The sequence below is a fragment of the Silurus meridionalis genome, chromosome 25 (assembly GCF_014805685.1).
Source record: "Silurus meridionalis isolate SWU-2019-XX chromosome 25, ASM1480568v1, whole genome shotgun sequence".
Taxonomy (NCBI): domain Eukaryota; kingdom Metazoa; phylum Chordata; class Actinopteri; order Siluriformes; family Siluridae; genus Silurus; species Silurus meridionalis.
Genome location: NC_060908.1, coordinates 2,351,825 through 2,373,260, shown reverse-complemented (window position 1 = coordinate 2,373,260; position 21,436 = coordinate 2,351,825). Strand labels below are relative to the sequence as shown.

General features: G+C 41.3%; 1 protein-coding gene across 2 annotated transcripts in view; it reads left to right on the top strand.

Annotated features, from left to right (window-relative positions):
• The window catches only part of pappaa (pregnancy-associated plasma protein A, pappalysin 1a), a 92,542-nt gene that overhangs the window by 19,005 nt on the left and 52,101 nt on the right, over nt 1–21,436 (top strand). For both annotated transcript variants that reach the window (XM_046839707.1, XM_046839706.1), the window contains exons 7-10: nt 197–318; nt 6,688–7,186; nt 17,807–17,935; nt 18,066–18,157. In XM_046839707.1, the coding sequence (XP_046695663.1) occupies nt 197–318; nt 6,688–7,186; nt 17,807–17,935; nt 18,066–18,157 (842 nt within the window). The remainder of the gene's footprint in view (nt 1–196; nt 319–6,687; nt 7,187–17,806; nt 17,936–18,065; nt 18,158–21,436) is intronic.

Sequence of the window (21,436 nt, the reverse complement as noted above, 5' to 3'; positions counted from 1 at the left end):
ACAGTTCTGAGTGCTCAGGTTGGCCATCCTCGCTCTCTATTCTCTGAAACATTCGTCCATGACACCTCTGATTGATAAATATTCATTAATTCTGGTATCAATGAGTGCGACAAAAGTAATATAGATGTATCCATGATTAAAAACAATATTGGGCTGCATCTAAGTTGGGTCTCCTTCATGTCTGTTGATTTCCTAGAGAAGTGGGATCAGTGTGTGATAAATGTGCTGAAGGCCGAGTCCTTCTCCAGTATGCCTCCAACTCCTGGTCTCCGCGTCCCTGCTTGCCTTCTGGACACTGGAGCCCACGAGAAGCTGAAGGTAAGATCACGAAGGGCACTTCACACACTCTTGCACTGCAGATGCTGAATGATCGCTTCTTAATGGTTTGTTTTCTATAACAGCAGCTGTCTATGACACATGTGCAGCTGCAAATAGTGCTAGCAAATAATATTATGTAAGGGGGTGGTTATTTGTAACACTCCATCTTTAAGAGTCCAACAGCAGAAAAGAGAGTAAACGATCTATTGGCTATAATGTGAGTTTGAAGCCACACCCACTTTGGGCTCTAAATATGGAGCAGTAAAAAGACACAGGTAATGTTCACAGACATTGCACAGGTTTATTAGAGCCTAACTCAGGATGCACCATATTCTAAATGAAGTAAGCATTTGGCGAAACAGCTCTCGATAACATAGCTCATCTTCCTGAGAGCCTGATGCATTGTGGGCTTTATGAATATGTCATCAATGCACTATGAAGCCAGACGTCTCTTGAACCCCTGTACCCGTCACCTCCTGCTTGCCTTCTCAATACGCCTCTGATCCTCCACTCCAGCTAGACCAAGGGCTGTATGAAAAGATGAAATCAGCAACCTACCTAAAGTAAGCTGCCCCCCCACCCCCACCCCCTTGCTATGTGTTACTTCACTTGCTTTCCGAACAACTGTGAAGAGAACAGTTTGGGCAAGGAGGTGGAATTTGGCTTTTTATAAATAGTCTGCACAGCTGTGCTGCTGCAGAAGTCTTCGACATCTGCTTTATTAATTATTGTTTGCAAGCACGACTGGCATAAAAAACAGTGATGTGTTAGTTTGTCAGAATTGCATTTTGGAGGAATGCTCTTACTCGGCAGATCTCTGTGTGAGTGTGTGCATGTGTGTGTTTCCCTGGGATTTGAAACCGTGTGAAGGGGATACGTGCAGAACCCTGCACTGCCTCTTAACTACATGGGGGCCTCTAACTATTAAGGATTTCGAGTTTAGACAGAGGGGGGACCTACGAGTGGAAAAACACGTTTCCCTTCGCCATTACTTTGAACACTACAATCAGAGAAACACGTTTCCCTTTGCCATTAACCATCGAATCATGGCCCCCTGGGAATACTTGGTCATTAGAAGCGACGTTAGAACCCGTTTTGATTCGCATTGTGTCGAGAATGGATAGTTCACAAGATCTTGTAAGGGGGTGATGATAATGTTAATGAAGTCTGAGATTGATCGATGTGGGTCAGAACATCTTGTTAGCTCCCGGGGGTTCTGTGCCATTGTATAATTTCCTGGAATGATCCATAGATGGAGATAGACTGCAATTCTCTTTCGGACCCCTAGATCTTTCAGTCTGCGTCCTCATTTATAACAGTGTCTTGCAGAAACATGTCCAGACTTGCCACTGTAGCTGTGCATAAACGCTTCCCTGTTTTCTGTCTTGGAATGGTTTCCTGCGAATGTTGGGCTCCCCCTTAGAGCGCCCCTCTTACGTGTGTGTGTGAGAGTTTGTGTGTGAGAGTTTATGTGTATGTGTGTATGTGTTTCTACTCGTTCACAAACCCTGAAACCCCTCGTGCAGCTGCTTGGACCTGTTTTTGTTTGTGCCTTGTGTTTCTTGGCCAGGGATGACTATTCAACATGCCCCACTGCCCCGTGCTGAGTTGGCACGGGTGGCACACACGCAATGCTCTCTCACACCCGCTTCACCTGTCAGCCGTGTCCTCTTACCACCTCGCTGCCTTTCCACCCTTGGACCGTCGTGGTCAGCAGGGAGCACTCCTCTAAAAATCTTTACAGCTGGGAATACTGTGGCTGACTAAAGTGAAAAAGTGGTAGGGTTCGAGTGTGGGAGAAGTATTCGGAAAAAAAAAAAGGAAAAAAAAGAAAAACCTGTGGATTCTGGAAACTGTGCTGAAACCAAACAGGGTAGTTAAGGCCACTGCAAAGTGCATGTGGTTTGCGACATCCACATGAGACGAAGCGAGAATAGGGCTGATTTAAACCAGGGGACTTGTTGCTGAAGAGACTGGACTATACGAGACTTCTAGCAAAACATATGGAAAAGGGAATAAGGGGTTCCTCAAAAAAAAGAGCCCAGCTAATGGAATTGGTATCCGGGCATTGTATTAATCACCTCGGCTGCTTTGAAAGTCTGGGAACAAGGCAGCTAGTAATGTGTACCATGCTTACACATGGCTCAACTAAAAGACTGCAGATTTACGTTCGGAACCTCACACTTTCCCTGCTGACCCTCCTGTGCAATTCACTATTGTTGTTGTTTTTTTAAAGACCTGATGCTACCAGCGATACGAAAAGTCTCTTTATTACAGGGTAAATATTTCTTTTCATATCTCAGCAATGTTATGAATCTGAGGTCAGAGCGCAGGGTCAGCCATGATACAGCCACCCTGGAGCACAGAGGTATAAAGCTCAAGGGCCCAGATTAGTGATTGGCAGATTGGTGATACCAGGGCTCGAAACCCCCGACCTTCTGACCTGTAACCCACAGCCTTAACCACTGAGCTACCACCTCTCTTCATATCTATGTTATTAATGCATAGCTTTATAACAGTGTTATATTCAACAGTGATGACTCCTTTATGTGCATATATACAGTTATAAGGCTTTAGGTTGAACAGAAGGTTGTGGGTACAATTCCCACCAACAGCAAGTATCGCTACTCTTGGACCCTAAACAAGTCCCTTAACTCTCTGTATCAATGCCGACCCTGTGCTTTGACCCCAGCTTTCAAGGAAGTACATGAGCAGTACAGGGACATAAGTGTTGTCAGACATTTCAATGTGTATGAGCCACTTTTGGGAAACGATTCAAAACAAAAGTGCGGACATGAAGCGTTTTTAGAATAATGTGCTTTTCAAAATGAACCGAATTTCTGTAGACGTTGCCTTAGGAAACGATTGTGAAAGTGTTATTATGCATTCGTATTAGTGGAAAAAAAATGAACCATTTAAAAGCAAACATCACTGTTTAACAAAGGCCCAATGTACAGTAGGAATCTTTCAAATCAAGTGTCTCCTCAAAATCTCTGTTGTTTAGAATTCACCCACTGCAAGAGCACTTCTCCTGTTTTCCTCCATAAAAGCGTCGACTATGGAAGTAGTTGTATAAATAAATTGGTTTGACGACTCTGGGCATGAAGGTCAGTCTGAGACAGTGAGACAGTGTACCAGCTGTTACATCAGCACCAGGTTGGTGTACGGCTTCTAGGAAACGAGAGGCCACCAGCTCTCCCCGAGTGCAGCGTACGTGCTCTAGCGCACTTTTCATCGCCCTCATTATTTCGCCATCCAAATACCATTCTGCCTCTGCCGCCGCTTCTCCGGGCATCGTCCTGTTCCCACATGATACAGGGAGGTCACTGTGAACAGATGAACGCGCAACCTTCAATCCACTGCAATTAAGCTGGACGCCATCCAACTGTGGTTTCCCCACTTTTTTCTTTCATTCTTTTTTTTTCCTTCCTAGAATGAGCACTTTCCTAGACAAGCTTGTGGCCCATGGGATTAGCTAATCAAGTAAAAATGCGAGCGACTGATTCATGGAGGAATTCTCAGGTCACCTGGAAAATAGGGCCTACTGCTGCAGACGCAACTGAACCTCGACTCGCAACGCCTCGAGGAGTGAGCGATTAGTCCACTTTGGAACAATTTGCATAATAATTAACATTCATTTGTTTTTTGAGATGACTACCTAGCGATTACAGAAGTTACAATATTATACATATATAATATTTGTAAATGCTCAAATAGGAAACTACACCTTCACACACACACACACACACACACACACACACCACAGTGCACCCGAACGCATGCTTGATCAAAGTAGTTTTGTTGCATCAAATTATTATTATTATTATTACTCAAGTTTGCTTTTCACACACACACACACACACACACACACACACACACCCTAAAATATTACGTGTTGATGATGTGGCCTGGAAAGCCAATTCCGTGTGCAGTGGAATTTTGTGTGCTACCCAGAAATGAGGTTAGCAAATGGGTTTCGCTGTTGCCAGCTTGGATTTGCACAAAGGAAAAGCATCAGCGTCTACCATTCTCCCATCACCTTTTGATGAATGCCGTGGACGTCACTCCAAATACGGCTGGACTGTTGCACATAAGGTGTAGCCGGAGCATTGAGATGAGACACCCACATCACCGGGCAGCCCTGTTTTCTAGCATTCTGCTGAGGGAAGCATTATGGTGGGAAAGTGCAAGAGGAAAAAAAAAGGGAGGGGAAAAAAAACAAAACAAAGCGAGCTTGTTATTAGAGTATTATGTGACCTTGTGCATAAAATAAACCGTTTAGCCACAGAGACTTGGTGTGCGGCCAATTTGTGGCAGGTGATTCGAGTTCCTCGGTGTTCACTGCACGTACTAGCTATTATATTCCCATTGGTTACGCTCATGCTAAATTAAAGGCCGTAATCCGAATGCTAATCCTAATTACACTTACACGTACATGTAAAACTTGGCACGCGCTGTGTTCGAGGCTCGGAATTGAGCACTTTTCAGTGTTTCGCATACGTATTGCCTTTTAACGACTTATGAGGAATTTGATCTGTCGACCGAAGCACTTTTAGCACGTTACAGGTTCGTATTCCAATATTTCTCCAGGAATAGAATCTGTTTGATAAGCAGAATATTTCGAATAACAATGGCTTGGATCCCACAGTCGGAACTGCAGAGTTATTATTCTTCGTCTGAAATGTTGTAAAGTAAAAAAAAAACAACCCAATATCCCTCGCTGAATCGGAGAAAATGTTTGTCGACGGACCTCAGCCAAATTCCATTCTGCGTGTGATCAAAGGCATTACACCATTTTTCCGGATCATCAAAACACACACATGCTCCCACAGCTATGCTTTTAGACACTGATATGCACACGGCCTACAAAATTCCCCTGGACTCGAGGGATTCAGAACGAAAAGAAAATGTCTTTCATGATTTCATATATTGCAGCTGATAATAAGTCTTCTTAATAAGTATTTAAATAAAAAAAACAGCTACAGCCGAGATCCAAAAATCTGTCCACTGTGTCTGATATTTGTAATAATCCATAGCTACAACAACACCTTTTTTTTTTTTACATAATTAGCATATTATTATTATAATAATAATTAGCATAGATTTATTGGTCATCTGGGTTATTTAGCTAAACTTGTCCATTGGTGTGAATGCGGGAGTGTGTCTGTAGTGGTCCCTCATAGTATATTTCCACCTTTAATGCAGATTTCCTTGGATAATCTTCTGATTCACCTCCAGCCTGATCCAGAAAATTAATGATTAAACTCATTATAACTAGAATCCTGATTGCCACTGGAGATAGCAGTGCAACAGCAGAAGAAATACCTTTGGATTAGCAAGATAGCTATCCTTGTTTTCTAAAAACGTCTGTTGTGTGCACCTTAAGGATGTGCATCCTCATAGCGATTTGCATCTTGATGTGTAGCCGACGTACAATACATAAAAAATACATATGAAGCAGCGCCTGAAGTGATATGGAACGATTCACCACTTTTATTTCTTTGGTTCTGACTTCTGCCTTCTAATGCATGGACCTTTTACACACATGCCTTTGTAGTGAAAAGAAAAATTATTTAATAAAACCAGATGTTCTCTTTTCCTCTTGTGTCTCCAGGAAGACGCAGCTCTACCTCTGCCATGTTAATCTGTATTCTATGCGACTCTCAGGACACGCCTTGGTCTCCGTAGTGTTGTGGTGCGTCATAGCAGCAGCGGTGCTGAGAGAATGCACTCGAGACACGGTTTAGCGACGAGAAATCGATCTAAATTTTTGCAGAAATTATTGTCACCTAAATAAATAAAAGTATAGCGCATTTACTAAGGATTACAGTCAACCACCGATAATTTGTGGCTCGGAAAATCCTTGGGTTCTCATTTAGAACCTGACTAACAGCAAGTTGCGGATTGAGTTTACTTTATAAACGTAATATTATACAGTATTTGACCAAATACATCGTTAGAAAAAACATTTTAAACGATGTATTTGGTCAAATACTGTATAATATTACGTTTATAAAGTGACATAATCTAGATGAATTCACTAAGGTAGCATAGGTGCCTATGTGTAACCCTAGGGATGCGTCCAGAATTCGTGGACTTTTGAAACTCGCGGGGGGTCTTAAAACGTAACCGATGCAAATATGTCAAAAATTATGAATCACAATACTAATGTCAACTGTATCTGAAGCATACTTTCTAAATTGATCATCGATCATCAAATTTTATGCCAATGCACCAATGCGAATCGGTGAATCTTACCATACCTAATGTACATAGTACTTGAATGCTTTCAACAGAAAATCACAACAAATACTTTTTTGGAACTGTTACATGTGTATAAACAAGCAGCTGTTATCTTTTATCCCTCAGGTCCACCAGATGTGGAGCAAGTGTGTGAGCCAAGTGTTCGTACCTGGAGCCCTCACAATGGCATGGAGGTGGGCTTGGTACCACCACCATGCCCCCTTCAAGGCTGCATGCTCCAGCTGGAATTTGCACACCCAGTAGTACCCGAGTCTCTCACTGTCTGGGTGACGTTCTGCTCTTCAGAGGAGACAGCTCTTCCTGCCATCCACAACATCATCCTGCTTTGCGTAAGTGGGCATAACCTGTCTCTGGGACCCAGCGACGTGTTCTGCGACACGCCTCTGACCATCAAGCTGGATGTAAAGGAGAAGGTGTACGGTGTGCAGTTCTTCACCATGGAGCAGCACCTGGAGATTGACGCCACTTTGCTCACATCCAAGCCTGACTGCCCGCTGTGCCAGGATTGCGAGGAGTTGCGTTTCCGGCTCCTCCGCCAACCGCCGTTCAGTCATGCTCCAAAAGGCATTGAGCTCAGTGACTCTGTGCGAAGATACATGGACAGGTAAGAAATCGATCTTCAGATTTGGTTAATTCATTTAATGATTACAAATAGTTACATTACAGGCTGTTGGAAAAAGGAGGGTGTGGTTTGTCTAAAAGAGGGTGTGTCTCAATTACTCCTAAAAGTGACTAAGCTTGAATGGGAGGAGGAACAAGTCACACCTTGCTTCTTGACAGCTGAATGCAAGTGCAATACACACACCGATCAGTCAAAACATTATAGCATTATTACATTTTGAAGTAAAGAACACTGATGATCTCTTCATCATGGCACCTGCTAGAGTGTGGCTATATTTATTAGGTGGCAAGTGAACATTTTGTCCTTAAAGTTGATGTTAGAAGCAGGAAAAATGGGCGAGCGTAAGGATTTAAGTGAGTTTGATGAGAGCAAAATTGTGGTGTCTAGACGACTGGGCCAGAGCATCTACAAAACTGCAGCTCTTGTGGGAGGTTCCTGGTCTGCAGTGGTCAGTATCTATCAAAAGTGCTCCAAGAAAGGAACAGTGGTGAACCGGTGACAGGGTTGTAGGCGGCCGAGGCTCATTGATGCATGTGGGGAGCGAAGGCTGGTCCATGTGGTCCGATCCAACAGACGAGCTCCTGTAGTTTAGATTGCTGAAAAAGTTCATGCTGTTAATGTTTGATGGGTCAGTAATGTTTCTTCAGCATAAGGGGGACCAACACTATATTAGGCAGACAGTCATAATGTTATTCCATATATATATATATATATATATATATATATATATATATATATATATATATATATATATATATATATATATATATATGGTGAGGGCAGTGATCTACATGCTATTGAAATTTCCCCATATTGAATTCCTTGACTCAAGAAAATTCTAGAATGATATATATATCAGAGGTGTAATCTGTATATACCTGACCTCGAGGATAAGAAAAGAAAGGTGCTGTATACTTGTCACCTGTACTTTATAGCACAGTAAAAGGTTTCTTGCCTATTCCAGCGATGTTAGACAGCTGGGGTCAGAGTGCCCCTGGAGCACAGAAGGTTAAGGACCTCGCTCAAGGGCCCCAAGGAAGGCAGCTTGGCGATATACCTACCGTTTAGTAACCCCCGAGCCTTAACCACTGAGCTACCACCTTCCCGTGTATTCGCACAACTAGATTTGAAATACGCATAACTTTTCCTCTGAGTAAATATTAACATTACTATTGGACTCAATGGAATTGCAAATCTTTGCATGCATATTCAGGACATCGAGGTTTCTAACATTTTTTAAAGCAATCCTTTTTCTACCTTCCCTGGAAACTATTTCATGTCTGGAATCATGCTTTTCTCATCTGAATTGTTCGATGTAAACTTATGAATCATGGTCCTCTATGTTGACTGTTTCAAGATGTCTGTGATAATTGGCTCTTAGGAAAGCTGCCGTATTCCGATTCGTCTCTGTTGCCAAAAAAAGAGGATTTCAGCGCAGAAATTTTATTGACTTTGGATTAAAGCTTTGGCTCTCGCGGTGGTGCTCCTGAACTTCATGCTGCTCTGACAAGAAAAGGCCTTTATGCATCTTCACCTTCTCCTATAAGCGTAGAGGTATTATTGGCCCACCCTTTGGTTAATCCCCGTACTAACACAAACCACATTTCCAGGGTGGGAGATGCTGATGGTCGCAGTATCTGGGGTGTCTCTGGATCCTTGGGTTTGCTTTCCACCCTCCTTTCTAAGAACTGTCAGAACAGATTTCCACTTGGAACTAGATCTGGGTGGCTGAGGATAAGAGGGGCTCTGGGTGGGTGAAGCCGAGTCAGGTTGTAACCCGTGTTACATAATAGATGTCCACAATAATTCCAGTTTACGCAAGAGAGACAGAACAGCACCATGGAAACTTTAGTTGATTCCCCTTTGCTGTCTGGTAATTGACGCACTCAGGCAAGTGATACATTAAAGAGAAAACCCTCTTGCTGCGATTTTTCTTCTCGGGACGTTCACAGCTTCATGGTACCTCACGGATGGCTGAGCAGGCGACGTGAAATGTCGAATTTGTTTGCAACTCGGAACATCAATTCCTCTGTGGTTTCGGGACTACGACGAGCAATTTAGCATTGACCTGTTGAAGTTCTTTGAAATCTGAACTGCTCTGTCATGAAGGTACTGATTCTATGTCAGCATCTGCGCTCCTCAAAATGTCATTTCCATCCATTTTTCTTTTGTGATCGGTCCAAAAAAGCTTTCATCATTGACTTTGCTTACTAAAAACAGCTACGCTATTGTTTTCCTTCGACAAGCCGCACTGGATGAGGTTACTCGAAATTGCTATCATTTTTGTCGTTGCCTTACTCCGACGCGCAGATGTACAGCTCTCCGTCGTTTCTTTTTCCAGAGCGGCATCGTATGTCCAAAGCCAATAGCTTGAAAAGTATTTTCTGTTTATCAAGTGCTATCACATTATCAATCATGCTCAAGTTCTTTTTTTTTTTTATCTGTGTGATCCCGGAGGAGATTTTTTATGGTTGGATGAAATGCCCAGCTCAGACGAAAGAACTTTGTGTATATAAGTGTACACTTTACACACAGAGAACTATATTTTCCATATGGAACAGTCATAACAGGAAATGGCAAATCCATCTCCATTTCCACAACACAGAGTCTCTCTCCGGCTCTCAAACAATGTTAAGCATCCGTGCTCTCTCTCTCTCTCTCTCTCTCTCTCTCTCTCTCTCTCTCTTACTCGCTCTCTTTTCTTGTGTCTCATGCATTACTCCAGCTAAAGCACAGTAAGTGCTCCATTCGCTCGTGAGTCATAGGTGCAAACACATTGTACCATCGCACCTAGATCACTGCCAGGGTTTGAACGATGGGCTGCTATCAGAGCTACAATGACATATTACCTCATTTCATGCCATGTCATCAGCAAGTATTTATGCTTTAAGTGCACGGACTTGTCATTAGTGCCTGCGAAATGTCTGAAGTGACATCATTTGACACATCATCGAGTCCTCCACTCTGGAGCTGTTGAGTGTGTGACAGAAAGCCACAACTAATAGAATACAAATGAATCTGTATAGTGCGGGTGTTGATCTGGAGGTCGAAGCTGGTGTGCTTACAGATATGAACATCTCGAATTGTCGAAAATCTCAGATGCTGGAAAAATTAGGCTCTTTGTACTTATCTAATGAACTATACACCATAATGGATTCTTCTTATATACCAGCTATTGGGCAATGATTCTTATTTTATATATAATATATACCAACGACACAATACATTAAAGATGCATATGAAGCAGCTGCCGATGCGATACGATACGACTCACCCCTATTCCGATGCAGTGTGGTTGTGTTGAATGATTTAAATTCGATTCAACACAATATGTTTCAGTACAATGCAATTTATAAAAATATGTTGCTGTTCAATTAAATATGGTACTGATAGTTTGCTTTTCTTTCTTTGGTTCAGATTGACAGCAGATCATCAATTTTCTTAAGTGCCTTCTGACTTCTAATGCATGGCTGCCTTCACAAACACGCCTTTGGTGCGGAAAAAAAATAAGAACAAAGATGAAAAAAAAATTTGATGCTCTTTTGCTGTTGTGTCTCCAGGAAGTTACTGCTCTACCTCTGCCATGTTAATCTGTATTCTATGTGACTCTCAGGACACGCCTCGGTCTCCGTAGTGTTGCGATACGTCATATTCACGAAGCAGCAGCGGTGCTGAGAGAACGCGCTCGAGAAACTGTTTAACGACGAAAAATTCGATCCACATATCAAATATTGCTCACAAATTATTGCTCAAATTATTGGTTATTACAGTATATTCAGAAAAAATGCATGTCCTATTATTAAGAAACCAACAGGCAAATCTTTAAAATTTTCGACCATTAAATAACAGATTGGGACTGCTTTACCTGCTTTTCCTTAAATGCCATATATAATCCTGATAGATAGATTTGTTACCATAATTTAAGCTTTAAATGAAAGAAAATGCTCTTCCTGTAGCAGAACCTTTCAGAACAACTAAAGGAAGTTAGCTTCATCTCCATCTAGAAGTGAATTATTATCACAGTATATGGACATCTGGCTTTTGTTGGCCATGGGAACGAGGTATGACCTTGTGATCTCTCAGGCAGAATGATTAGACAATTATACCACAGATTTCAGGTCCCTGGTATTTCTGCAGACTTCCTGAATCAAGTGTTTCGGCTTGTTTTTTTTTCCTAATAAAATGCAGCAAATCTAAAAAAAAACAAGCACCTAACCCTGACACTTTGAAAGAACCATTAACACCTGGCTGAGCGGTCTTTTAAATCAGCATTTCCGTTAGCTAGAACCACATGCATGAAGGGCTATTTATCCATCCACCCACTTTGAGGAACGTCTTAGATCTTTTTGGATTGTGTTAAGGTTTAAATCATATCTGTTCTTCTAACAGAAGTTTAGCTGAGCGCTGGAAGGACCATAAAATTCAAAGCCTTACCCGATGTTTGGTTTAGAGAGCGTAGTAAATGTTCTTGCATGCTAATTGGTGCGAGCAGCTCTCAGTGTGCATGGATGTTGAGGTGTTAAACTGATGGTCCACGGGAAGGTTTAGTGTTTAACCAGCTCTAGAAGTTACAGTTCAATGCCTGAACATTTTAGCAATGATATGATGGATTGAAATGTTTGCCCAAGACTGCTATTATTAGCCTAAAGCAATGGAAGTCGTTCATGATCAGTACACTAGCTTTGTTGCTCCAGTAGGGGTTTAAGAAATTATTGAAATCGAAGAAACTTTCCATGTTAAACATGACAAAAGGGTTCTTCCTGCCTCGAGGCCCAAGGCATAGCTAGCTTTTTCAGATAATATTTGAGAAATGTTTTTGTTTCCTGTCTGCCGACCATTTTTCTGCATTTCTCTTTTCTTTTTTTTCTTCCCCCCCAAAATGCGCCAAAGATGCTTCCTCGCCATCCTGTTGTTCTTGGCAGGTAGTCTGAAGGAAACCTCATGCAGAGTGCAGTTCTGCTATGAGGAATGCTATGAAAAATCCAGAGGTTTTCATACCGCTCAAAGAGCCGGAGAGTCAATGAGATCCAGACACTCGCTTGGTTTTTCTGAACTCGAATCGGGTAAAATGTGCTCGTTTATGGAGGCTCAATGAGACAGTGTTTAGAGAGAATTGCTTATGTATGTTTCCAGAATGAGACAGTTACAGTGAGCGAAGTGAGCAGGCAATGGAGCATGCTATGCATTCTTTTGTGTTTGTTTTGTGTTACTGTATGTTAAGCATCACCAGGTTGTCCATGCTTAAGTAAACATGCCTTTTGAGAAGATGGCTATATTTTGCCAGTACCAAAGCCATGCTATAAAGCTAAGCTCAAATGTGCTAAATACAGTTATAGATTAGCAGTAAAGTTTTCTTCTAGACTATATGTGATGCCACAGCTTCCACAGGGCTTTTGGAGCCTTGTGATTGTTTAGACAATTTATTTCTGTAGTGTTCTTCTGACCAGGAAAGCCTATTTTCCTTTCCGTTTTTTTCCAGAGCTACAAACTCAGAAACCGTTCAGGATATCACAAATACAGGGTGGTGCAGGGAAACAGGAAATTTTGGAACTAGGACCCTGACCTACACCCTAGGATGTTGGGAATTCTTTTGATCCAGTGCAAGCTCGTTTCGAACCCCTCACCATTATGTTTAACGGAGCAGTGGTGTGGTGGGCAAAGGGAATTTCTAGTTAGAACGTCATGATTGTGTCCCGTCTTCTCGTGCAGTTACAACACGGGTGTGTCGTTTCGAAGAAACGGGTCGACACATCGGTGATGATGCGTGTTGTGGAACGGAGTGAAGAGGTGAGGGCTCTACACAATGGCAGCTCAAATAAGCATATGGAACACCACCATGACGTCCTAGCTGGTAATGAATGGTAATTCCCTTTGCCCAGCATTCACACTATAACCATTCTTATAAAAGGTTTTACAGCGAACGCTGATTGCGCCTTCCTCCACTGCTCCATTATAACTAACGGCAAGCGGTTAGAAACGAGCTCGCATTGGTTCCAAACAATCGCCGACGCCCCAAAAGTGTCCAACTCCTAGTTCAAAAATTCCCCGTTTCCCTGCGTCACCCTGTAGAACGTAAATCTTCTGAAAGTGTAAAGGATTAGTTTTACAATCCTAAACAAGGCCCTGAAAGAGGCTTTTACTTGTCAGGTGCACTTTACCCCACAATGAAACTTTTACTCTTTACACATAGAGCATAGGGTCAGCCATGATACAGCACCCCTAGTGCACAGAGGGTTAAGGACATGATAACTGTTGTTCTACATGCTTAGTTTAAGTCGGTGACATATTGGAATTAACGATTCTGTTAACACGATGCAGATCTTCCACATTTTTTCTTTTGAGATGATTATTGATTCCCTGTGACTGGGAAAATTCTCTTCCAGGATTCCCCCAGATGCACCACTAAAGAACCTTATAAGGCTTTTTACATAGCTCAAAAAGTCACTGTTGGAACCTTGAACAAACCAGAACAGAACCATTTCTCTAAAGTTATTAAGTTACTTTGCAGTTGTTTTTTAAAACTCATGGCTATTAAATCATAATTACTGTACTTACTGCCCTTAGTTCCAAGGTTCTATGTAGTACCTTTTAAAATTGAGAGACTTGTGGAGATTTCACTTGTTTTTTCAGCTTTCAATATCATTGGATGTTGAGGTGTTGAACTGGCAGTCCAAAGGAGGGTTTAGTCTTTAACCAACTCAACAAGTTTTTAGACTAAAGCAATGGAAGTTGTTGCTGATCAATGCACTACATTTGTTGCTCCAGTAGAGGTTTAAGAAATAATTGAAACTGCCTCGAGGCTCAAGACATAGCTAGCATCTTCAGATAATATTTGAAATAATGTTTGCTGTCTGCTGAGTTTTTATTCTCTTAGTCCAAAGAACCATTGCGCAACCTTGAGCAAGTATCCGAACCCTCATCCAATGATTTCACAGAAACTATTGTTCTATGCTCTTTAAATTTTCGTTTCTCGGGGGTCCTTGGAATGCTGAAGGGTTTTAGCTTAGCTAAGCATTTCCACACGGGTTTGTCGTAACGATCTTTCAAGAAAATTGGTGAGTTTGTCAAAAAAAGACAACACTGCAGGGTTCTAGATCCGACCGGTTCACCTGTTTAGAGAAACAGACTTTTCTATAAAAGCCATGCTGCAATGCCGTGCGCTCACACATGCTTTTGCTTTTGATCGTCTGTTCATTTTTTGCACTCGGAACGCGAGACACACTGCAGAACAGTCCATGCGCATTCACATCAAGCAGGGCGGCAAAACCGAGGCTTGGCTATGGGAGTGGAAGGTCTGTTCATACTCACTCTGGAGCTTTCTTTCTCCTGATTCGGCAGCTGTTGCAACAGGCGCTCACCTCGTTCCCCTGTTCAAGCTGGTCAGGTTTGGTGTTGAAACTGTTGCTGCCTTTAAAACGCAAGAATTATTCAGAAAGAAAAATCACCATGTTGTAATACACATTTTTTGATAAGAAATCATAAAATCTTCAACTCAGAAAGAGATTTCAGTCAATAGGCCAGTTGAGAGTGCGCTTGCATGGTTTGGCCTCTTTAAGGTGTGTTATGGTAATTATGTCAGAGAAACTGTGTGTTCTTGTATGTTTGATCATTAGCACACACTCACCTGTGTGTTTGTGTGTGTGTGTGTGTGTGTGTGTGTGTGTGTGTGTGTGTGTGTTTTATTTTGGGAGAGTAAAGGAAAAAGTAAGGAACACGTCATTCTAAAAAACGAGTATCCTGCAATAAATCTATTGACACATTTGAACACAGAGCTTCCTGCTGTGTGTGTGTGTGTGTGTGTGTGTGTGTGTGTGGAATGTCTTGTGAATTCTCATATTTTTGTGCATTCTTGTTTGATTTTATGGGGACTTTTACTGGGGTGTACTTTTTTTTCTCCTCGACCTCACACTTGGCTCGGGCACAAATGCAAGAACTGCATAATAAATAAATAAATAAATTAAAAAAACTTTACCGTTCATCTTAAGTGCTAATTTGAATGATTTGTTTAGCCTCTCATTAAAAGTTACTGCTTCCCTGCCCATTAGAGCAGGCACCTTATAACTATGCTGACGGCAGCGTTAAAAACTTGGCCTCGCCTGAACCTCCTGTGTTTGCAACAGCAGCCGCCGTGGCCGAACCACTCCGCTAATTTGGCCGCGTCGTTTTTTGCTAATCAGCAGAGAGAAAGGCTTGTGTTCCCTCTGGGGAAGCCGGCCAACGTAAATGCAAATAATGAGGCCTTTGTATGTTTTTTTCCCTCTTTCCTTCCTTTCTCTCATTCATTCTTTTATTACAAGCTGATGTGTGTGTGTGTGTGTGTGTGTGTGTGTGTGTGTGTGTGTGACTGCCTGGACGTGTTGTTTTATTGACGTGTGGACTATAAGACTACAGAGCTGATGTTGGAGAAGCCTTCTGTCTGTGTGTAGCTTTGTGGGTGGTTGGCATGTGTGCATTTGTTTGTGCGTTTGTGTGTATGTGTGTGTGGAGGACTTTCGTTCCGAAATTAATACTACTTGATGGTCTGTATATGACCTGCTATTCAATCCCAGCATGTGCCTCTGTCAATATTTCTTCTCACCACACCAACATTTTTTTTTTCTTTCATTCTATCTGTTTTTTTTTTTTTGGCCCTCAGGATTGTTGACCTGTAGCTTTCTTTCACTCTTCTGCAAGGTCCACTTTCTCGGACGGTTCAAACACAGGCAAATGCTCTGATGCTCCGCTACGAAGGCTGGATGTTTTCTCTCCCGGTGCGTGTCTTGTTTTTTGGCCAACGTGGTTTGGATTGAGTTACTGTTTTGTGGAAGCCCGGGCCATGACTGCACGCCAGCTATTTGTTTGTGTCTGAGTGAAAGCAGTGGAACACTGAAAGAGACGTGCTTACTTGCACCAACATCAATCGCATTCGCCCACTCTCTTCGGTTCCCAGCATAGTATCGGTTTCAACACACCACAGCTGCAGGAGGAAGAGGGAACCCTCTATAGCAATGTCTGACTTCCTATATGTCGTATCGTACATATAATTTCAAACCTGCTCTATGATCTATATGTTGGAAAATTTCACGTGATTATGAGTAATGTCATTTCTAATGAAGAGGTGAATCTAATCTTAGATGAAGATTTGGCTAAATTTATAACAGCTTTGTACGACGATCAGTTTGAGCTACAGGATCTCGTCTGTTGGATCGGACCACACGGACCAGCCTTCGCTCCCTACATGCATCAATGAGCCTCGGCCGCGTACAACCCTGTCGCCGGTTCACCACTGTTCCTTCCTTGGAGCACTTTTGATAGATACTGACCACTGCAAGAGCTGCAGTTTTGGAGATGCTCTGACCCAGTCGTCTAGACGTCACAATTTGTCAAATCCGCTCAAATCCACAAAAATGTAAAAGCAACAGTTTAAATTTAAATGTACATAAATGATGTATAGTCATTTTTTTTCCCGTTGATTGTTTCTGCCCCATTTAACATTTATTTAACACTGCATTTGATCCTCTGAAATTCTTGACTGGGTCTGCATTCAGAGCGCTCGGCCAGTGGACCAGCCCTGGCATAGCTGATTTCAGCAATTCACTAGTTTGGCAGCTAAAATCTTTCCTTTCCTCTAAACGACTTGTTCTGATAGGCAACCGAGACTGTCAGTTATTTTATTGCTTAATAAAGTGCTTTATTGTTCACATTATTCATTCAGTCAGTTTTTGTTCCAGATGTTTTAACTTTTATATAATGTTTGGAATTTTGTATTCATATGCATAATTGGAAATCAAATGTGAATGAAACTAAATCAGAGGATTTTTTTTATTTGTTTATGAGCATTATGAATAAAAAACAAGGCCCAGATTTATTTTATATATAAATAGTTAAAATATGTGTAGTTAGTTTAAGCTAGAATAAAGTACACGTCTAGACAGTTAGATATCAGAGCAAGGCATGGCTTGCACTAGAATTGGTACTAAGGCCTAATGTACTGCTAATGTCTTGTCTCCCAAATGCAAAGGAGAAGAAAATAAACTCATTGGCCGAGTGAACTCCTGGATATGGGCTAAAACACGGGCCGCTGATGAAGGTGACTGAGTCCAGAGAAGGATGTCATTGCTTCATTTCAGTCTTTCAGTCATTTAAGTCTACAGAGCCCAAGATCTGTTTTAAGTGCAGCTCTTGGATCGATTCCATTCACTCCCTCCAAAGCTTGCATTTCGTATCAGCAAGCATAACCGAATGCAGATGAGCTCCGAGAGGCCAGAAGTCGAAATCCATATGCACGCTAATTGTAATGCCTGGTTGGAACCCTCGAGTGATGGCTCACGAATGTGAAATTAAATTATGATGGTTTACAACAAAGCTGACCTAGGATTAGAGAATTACAGACTCGTTTACTTTGGGCCCGTAATGGGATTTTGGGGTCATGAATTTTTAAGGAGGTTAAGAAGGCACTTGTGCCAACCAGAAACGCAGCCAAGAAATAAAAGTTTGAGTTGAAAATTCTTCATTAAGCCTGCACGAGGCATAAGAAGCTCAAGTAGTGGTACAGAATGGATGAATGTGCTCTTTTTGCTACTACGTCCTGAAAGATATTAAAAATTTTTGGGGTGTTTTTAGGGTCGTGGTGCATGGCGTGATGTACACCTACCAGGTTCAGACGATCTCCAGATGGGGAGATAGTGAACCATCTCCTCCTCTTTCCCACCGCCTCGGAGCTCCATACTGCGGAGATGGGATCATCCAGAGGTGTGTTTATGCGACTCATCTTCCGTTTCATCATTATCAATCAGGCAGAAGTCCATCCAAATGTGGGATTAATGATGATCACATGCATGCTGCTTTGTATTCCGGTACTATTCTCATTTTCGCCCCCAAGGTCCCAAGGTGAGCAGTGCGATGATAAAAACACCATAAATGGGGATGGCTGCTCGAGTCAATGTCGGAAAGAAACGTTCTTCAACTGTGTAGGTGAGTCCACAAATCCTGATTTAAAAAAAAAAAAAAAAAGATAGCTCAAAGTCCAAGGGGTTGTAGGCTACAAGGTTCTTTCACCAAGAAACATAGACTGCTATTAGTTCAACATCATATAGATCAACACGCTTAGAGGAAAGCACTACCAATTAGCCAGCATCACTTTGAATGGCAGGCAAGCAGAATCTCTGTGGCAATGTTGCATTCAACATCTGCCTATTTGTGCTTCCTATGACTAAATGTGCTTTAATGTGATTGTTACCACCCAATTTGGGAAAAATGAGCTAACAGACACTGACGGTACATCTAACATCTATGCAACAAATAACATACGTAGATAACCTGAGTAAATTCCAGTCAGGAGGACCCAGACTAAACAAACAGATCTCATGCAACATTCACAAAAAATTTCACACAGATGTGGGTTCTTCTTGTAAAATACTGGAAATAACAAATAGTCCTGACTGAATGCTGGAGAACATAAAAAGCAGACCACATTATTTAGGAATCTGAAAACCACTGAGGTACGTGATTGGACGGTTTTATTCCAATTTGTTGTGTGTAACCATCATCAGATTCACTTTCTATTCGTGTGCATGACGTGAGCTACAACAGCAAGTCAAAAACTGTACGTGAAATTTACAATTTTTCAATTGTTGCCAATTCTAGAAATAACCTTATAATGGTTTTGATCCAATGTTCCCCAGTTACAACTCCAATTTAGTGTTGAACAAACAGGATTCATAGAATCCTGTTATTAAATGGGTGTCTAGACATTACAGACACAAATAAAGTCTAATGGGAAGTAGCAGAGATCATTGAGTGTATATCTAGTTCAATAAGCCAGAGGTGGAAAGAGTAATAAAATATTCTCCTCAAGGAAAAATTGCTGTTACTTCAGTGAAATTGTATTTAATTTAAAAATAAAGTTACCAGTCTAAAAATCTACTCAAGTACTAGTAAAAAGTCACTCTTTAAAATGTACTTAGAGTAATTCTTTTTTTAACAGTGGGGGTGGAGTGGGATCGTTCAGAAAGGAGCATGGGATATAAATCTGGTTCTAATTAAAGGAGCACCTTTACACATTAAATTGCAATAATAAAAAAATTGTCCTTGGCCTGAGTTTAATGTGAGTTATGCATTATCTCAGCAAAAAAAAAATCCTTATAATGTCGTTTGTGATAATGAAAGAAATCGCATATGCAGATTCAGAATTCAGACATCGAGCTCACGCACTGAACAACTTTCGTTCCGTTGCCATTTCGCTTACAGCTGGCTCTGCATCACTGGCATCTGTCTTGTCTGTCTACGTCTACACTAATAAGGATAAATTAGAAAACGGCATTTTTGTCTGAAAACGCTGTCCACAAAATCGTTCAGTCGTCAAAATGATTTTTTTTACTTTTCGCCTCTTTGAAATGTCAGAGCAAACTGCGTCATCGTTTTTCAAGAAAGGCCATTTTCAAATGTATCCACTTTGGAGAGCGTTTTTTCAAAAAGCTATGTTTTCGTTGACTGAAAAACACGTCTCAGTGTGGACGAAGGTGTTTTTTTTTTAATGAAAGAGTATTAGTGTGGACATGGCCTCCGTCTCCATCTTTCTTTCTTGTTAGTTTAGTGCGTTTGTTCTCGGCCCATCAATCAGTGCAGTAGTTTCCCGGGGGATTTTTTCCCCCTTGCGTTATTAATATAAATAGTTTTTTTTTTCTCTGTAATGGAAATGATTTAAAATGTAGTTAAATTCAATACTTCAAACAAAACATACCTAAGTAAAATTACAGATTTTTAAATCGACTTAAAATAAACTACTCAATTACAGAAACGCGAGTAAATGTAATTTGTTACTTTCCACCTCTGAAATGAGCTTTCTTTGATAATCAGCCAACAATGCTAGCATGAAGCTTAGCATGAAACATTTACATCAACCAATCAAATCACACAGATTTAAACAAATAAAAAAGATTTATTTTTGATCTAGTATGATCACGACCCACGGTTCGGCACGCATGTAAACCACGGATTAATTACTTTTTTTTTTTTTTACTTATTAACGATCGAAGAATGTAAGAGTTTTTTCCTGCCGATATTGCTTATTAAGTAATTTCGTAACTACACAGAGCAGTTATGTTTTCATGTGAACGGGACGTGTTAATCGGTCAACAACAACGACTAGCAGAGGAGCTTAAAAGAACTTGAAAATTATACACGTTATATTTGTCCCCTCCCCTTTTTTGCTGATCCGAACAATTATCCGATCCATAACACGAAAACCCTAATTTAAATAGAACGGTGAGTTTTGTGATCCATTGCACTACTAGTAACTCCTGAATATACTGCGTATAGCTAATGTAGATTTATGACTCTCTGATGCGAATGTATATACGACCCTGACTGTAAGCACATGTAAAGTGAAACAATTACCAATAATCCCAGCCTCACATGTGCCTTTAGATTTGTCCATATCCCTACATGCATACGCTTTGGTTTCTTCCTTCCACAAATTCTCCATCAGTGCGACATCCCCATCAGGTCTGGAAGACATTTTATTCAAAAGAGCAGGCCAACAAATTCAGAACGGATGCTTTGGCACCTTGTCTGCTCCTTTTTCTTTATGCATAATAAGAGGCTTTTCCTCTCGTCTTTGATTTTAGCCTGAGGAAACTCGCTTCACGTCGAGTCTGCAGCACGGCACATATGGAAGTCGTGTGCGGCGTGCTTGTGAACATGAAATTAACATGTTTCGTCAAAGCGGCACATGTGAAGAGTCACGTTGCCCGTGATTAGAGGCGTCAGTAGATTTCGAGGTGCCTCGGGATTCAGATTACGAAACACTGGCAAATATCTAAAGCGGTCCTGACCTTCTATTTCCAGCCAGATGTCAACTTTATTTACATCTTGTGCAGTTCTTGTGAGATCTGTTCTCATACAACTATCACAATACCTACAAATAAAAAAAGTGAAAGCCTGTGAATGTAATAGAGCCGTCTTAATTTAAATGTTAATTAAATAAGTTTTAAATACTGGGTTTGGCCCATTTTTTTAACCATCGACCAACCAGCTTCTATTTTTCTTCATGTAATCCTCAGAAATACTTCACATTCAGAACCCTCTGCCAGTTTAACAACCCCTGGCATAGCGGATTTGGCAGCCATAATCTTTTTTTTTTCACCCTAAACGGCTTGTTCAGATAGGCAATAGAGGCTGTTCTTTTATTGCTTAATAAAGTGCTTTATTGTTCGCATACCTTATTTTTTTTGCGTCATTTTTTTCCAGATG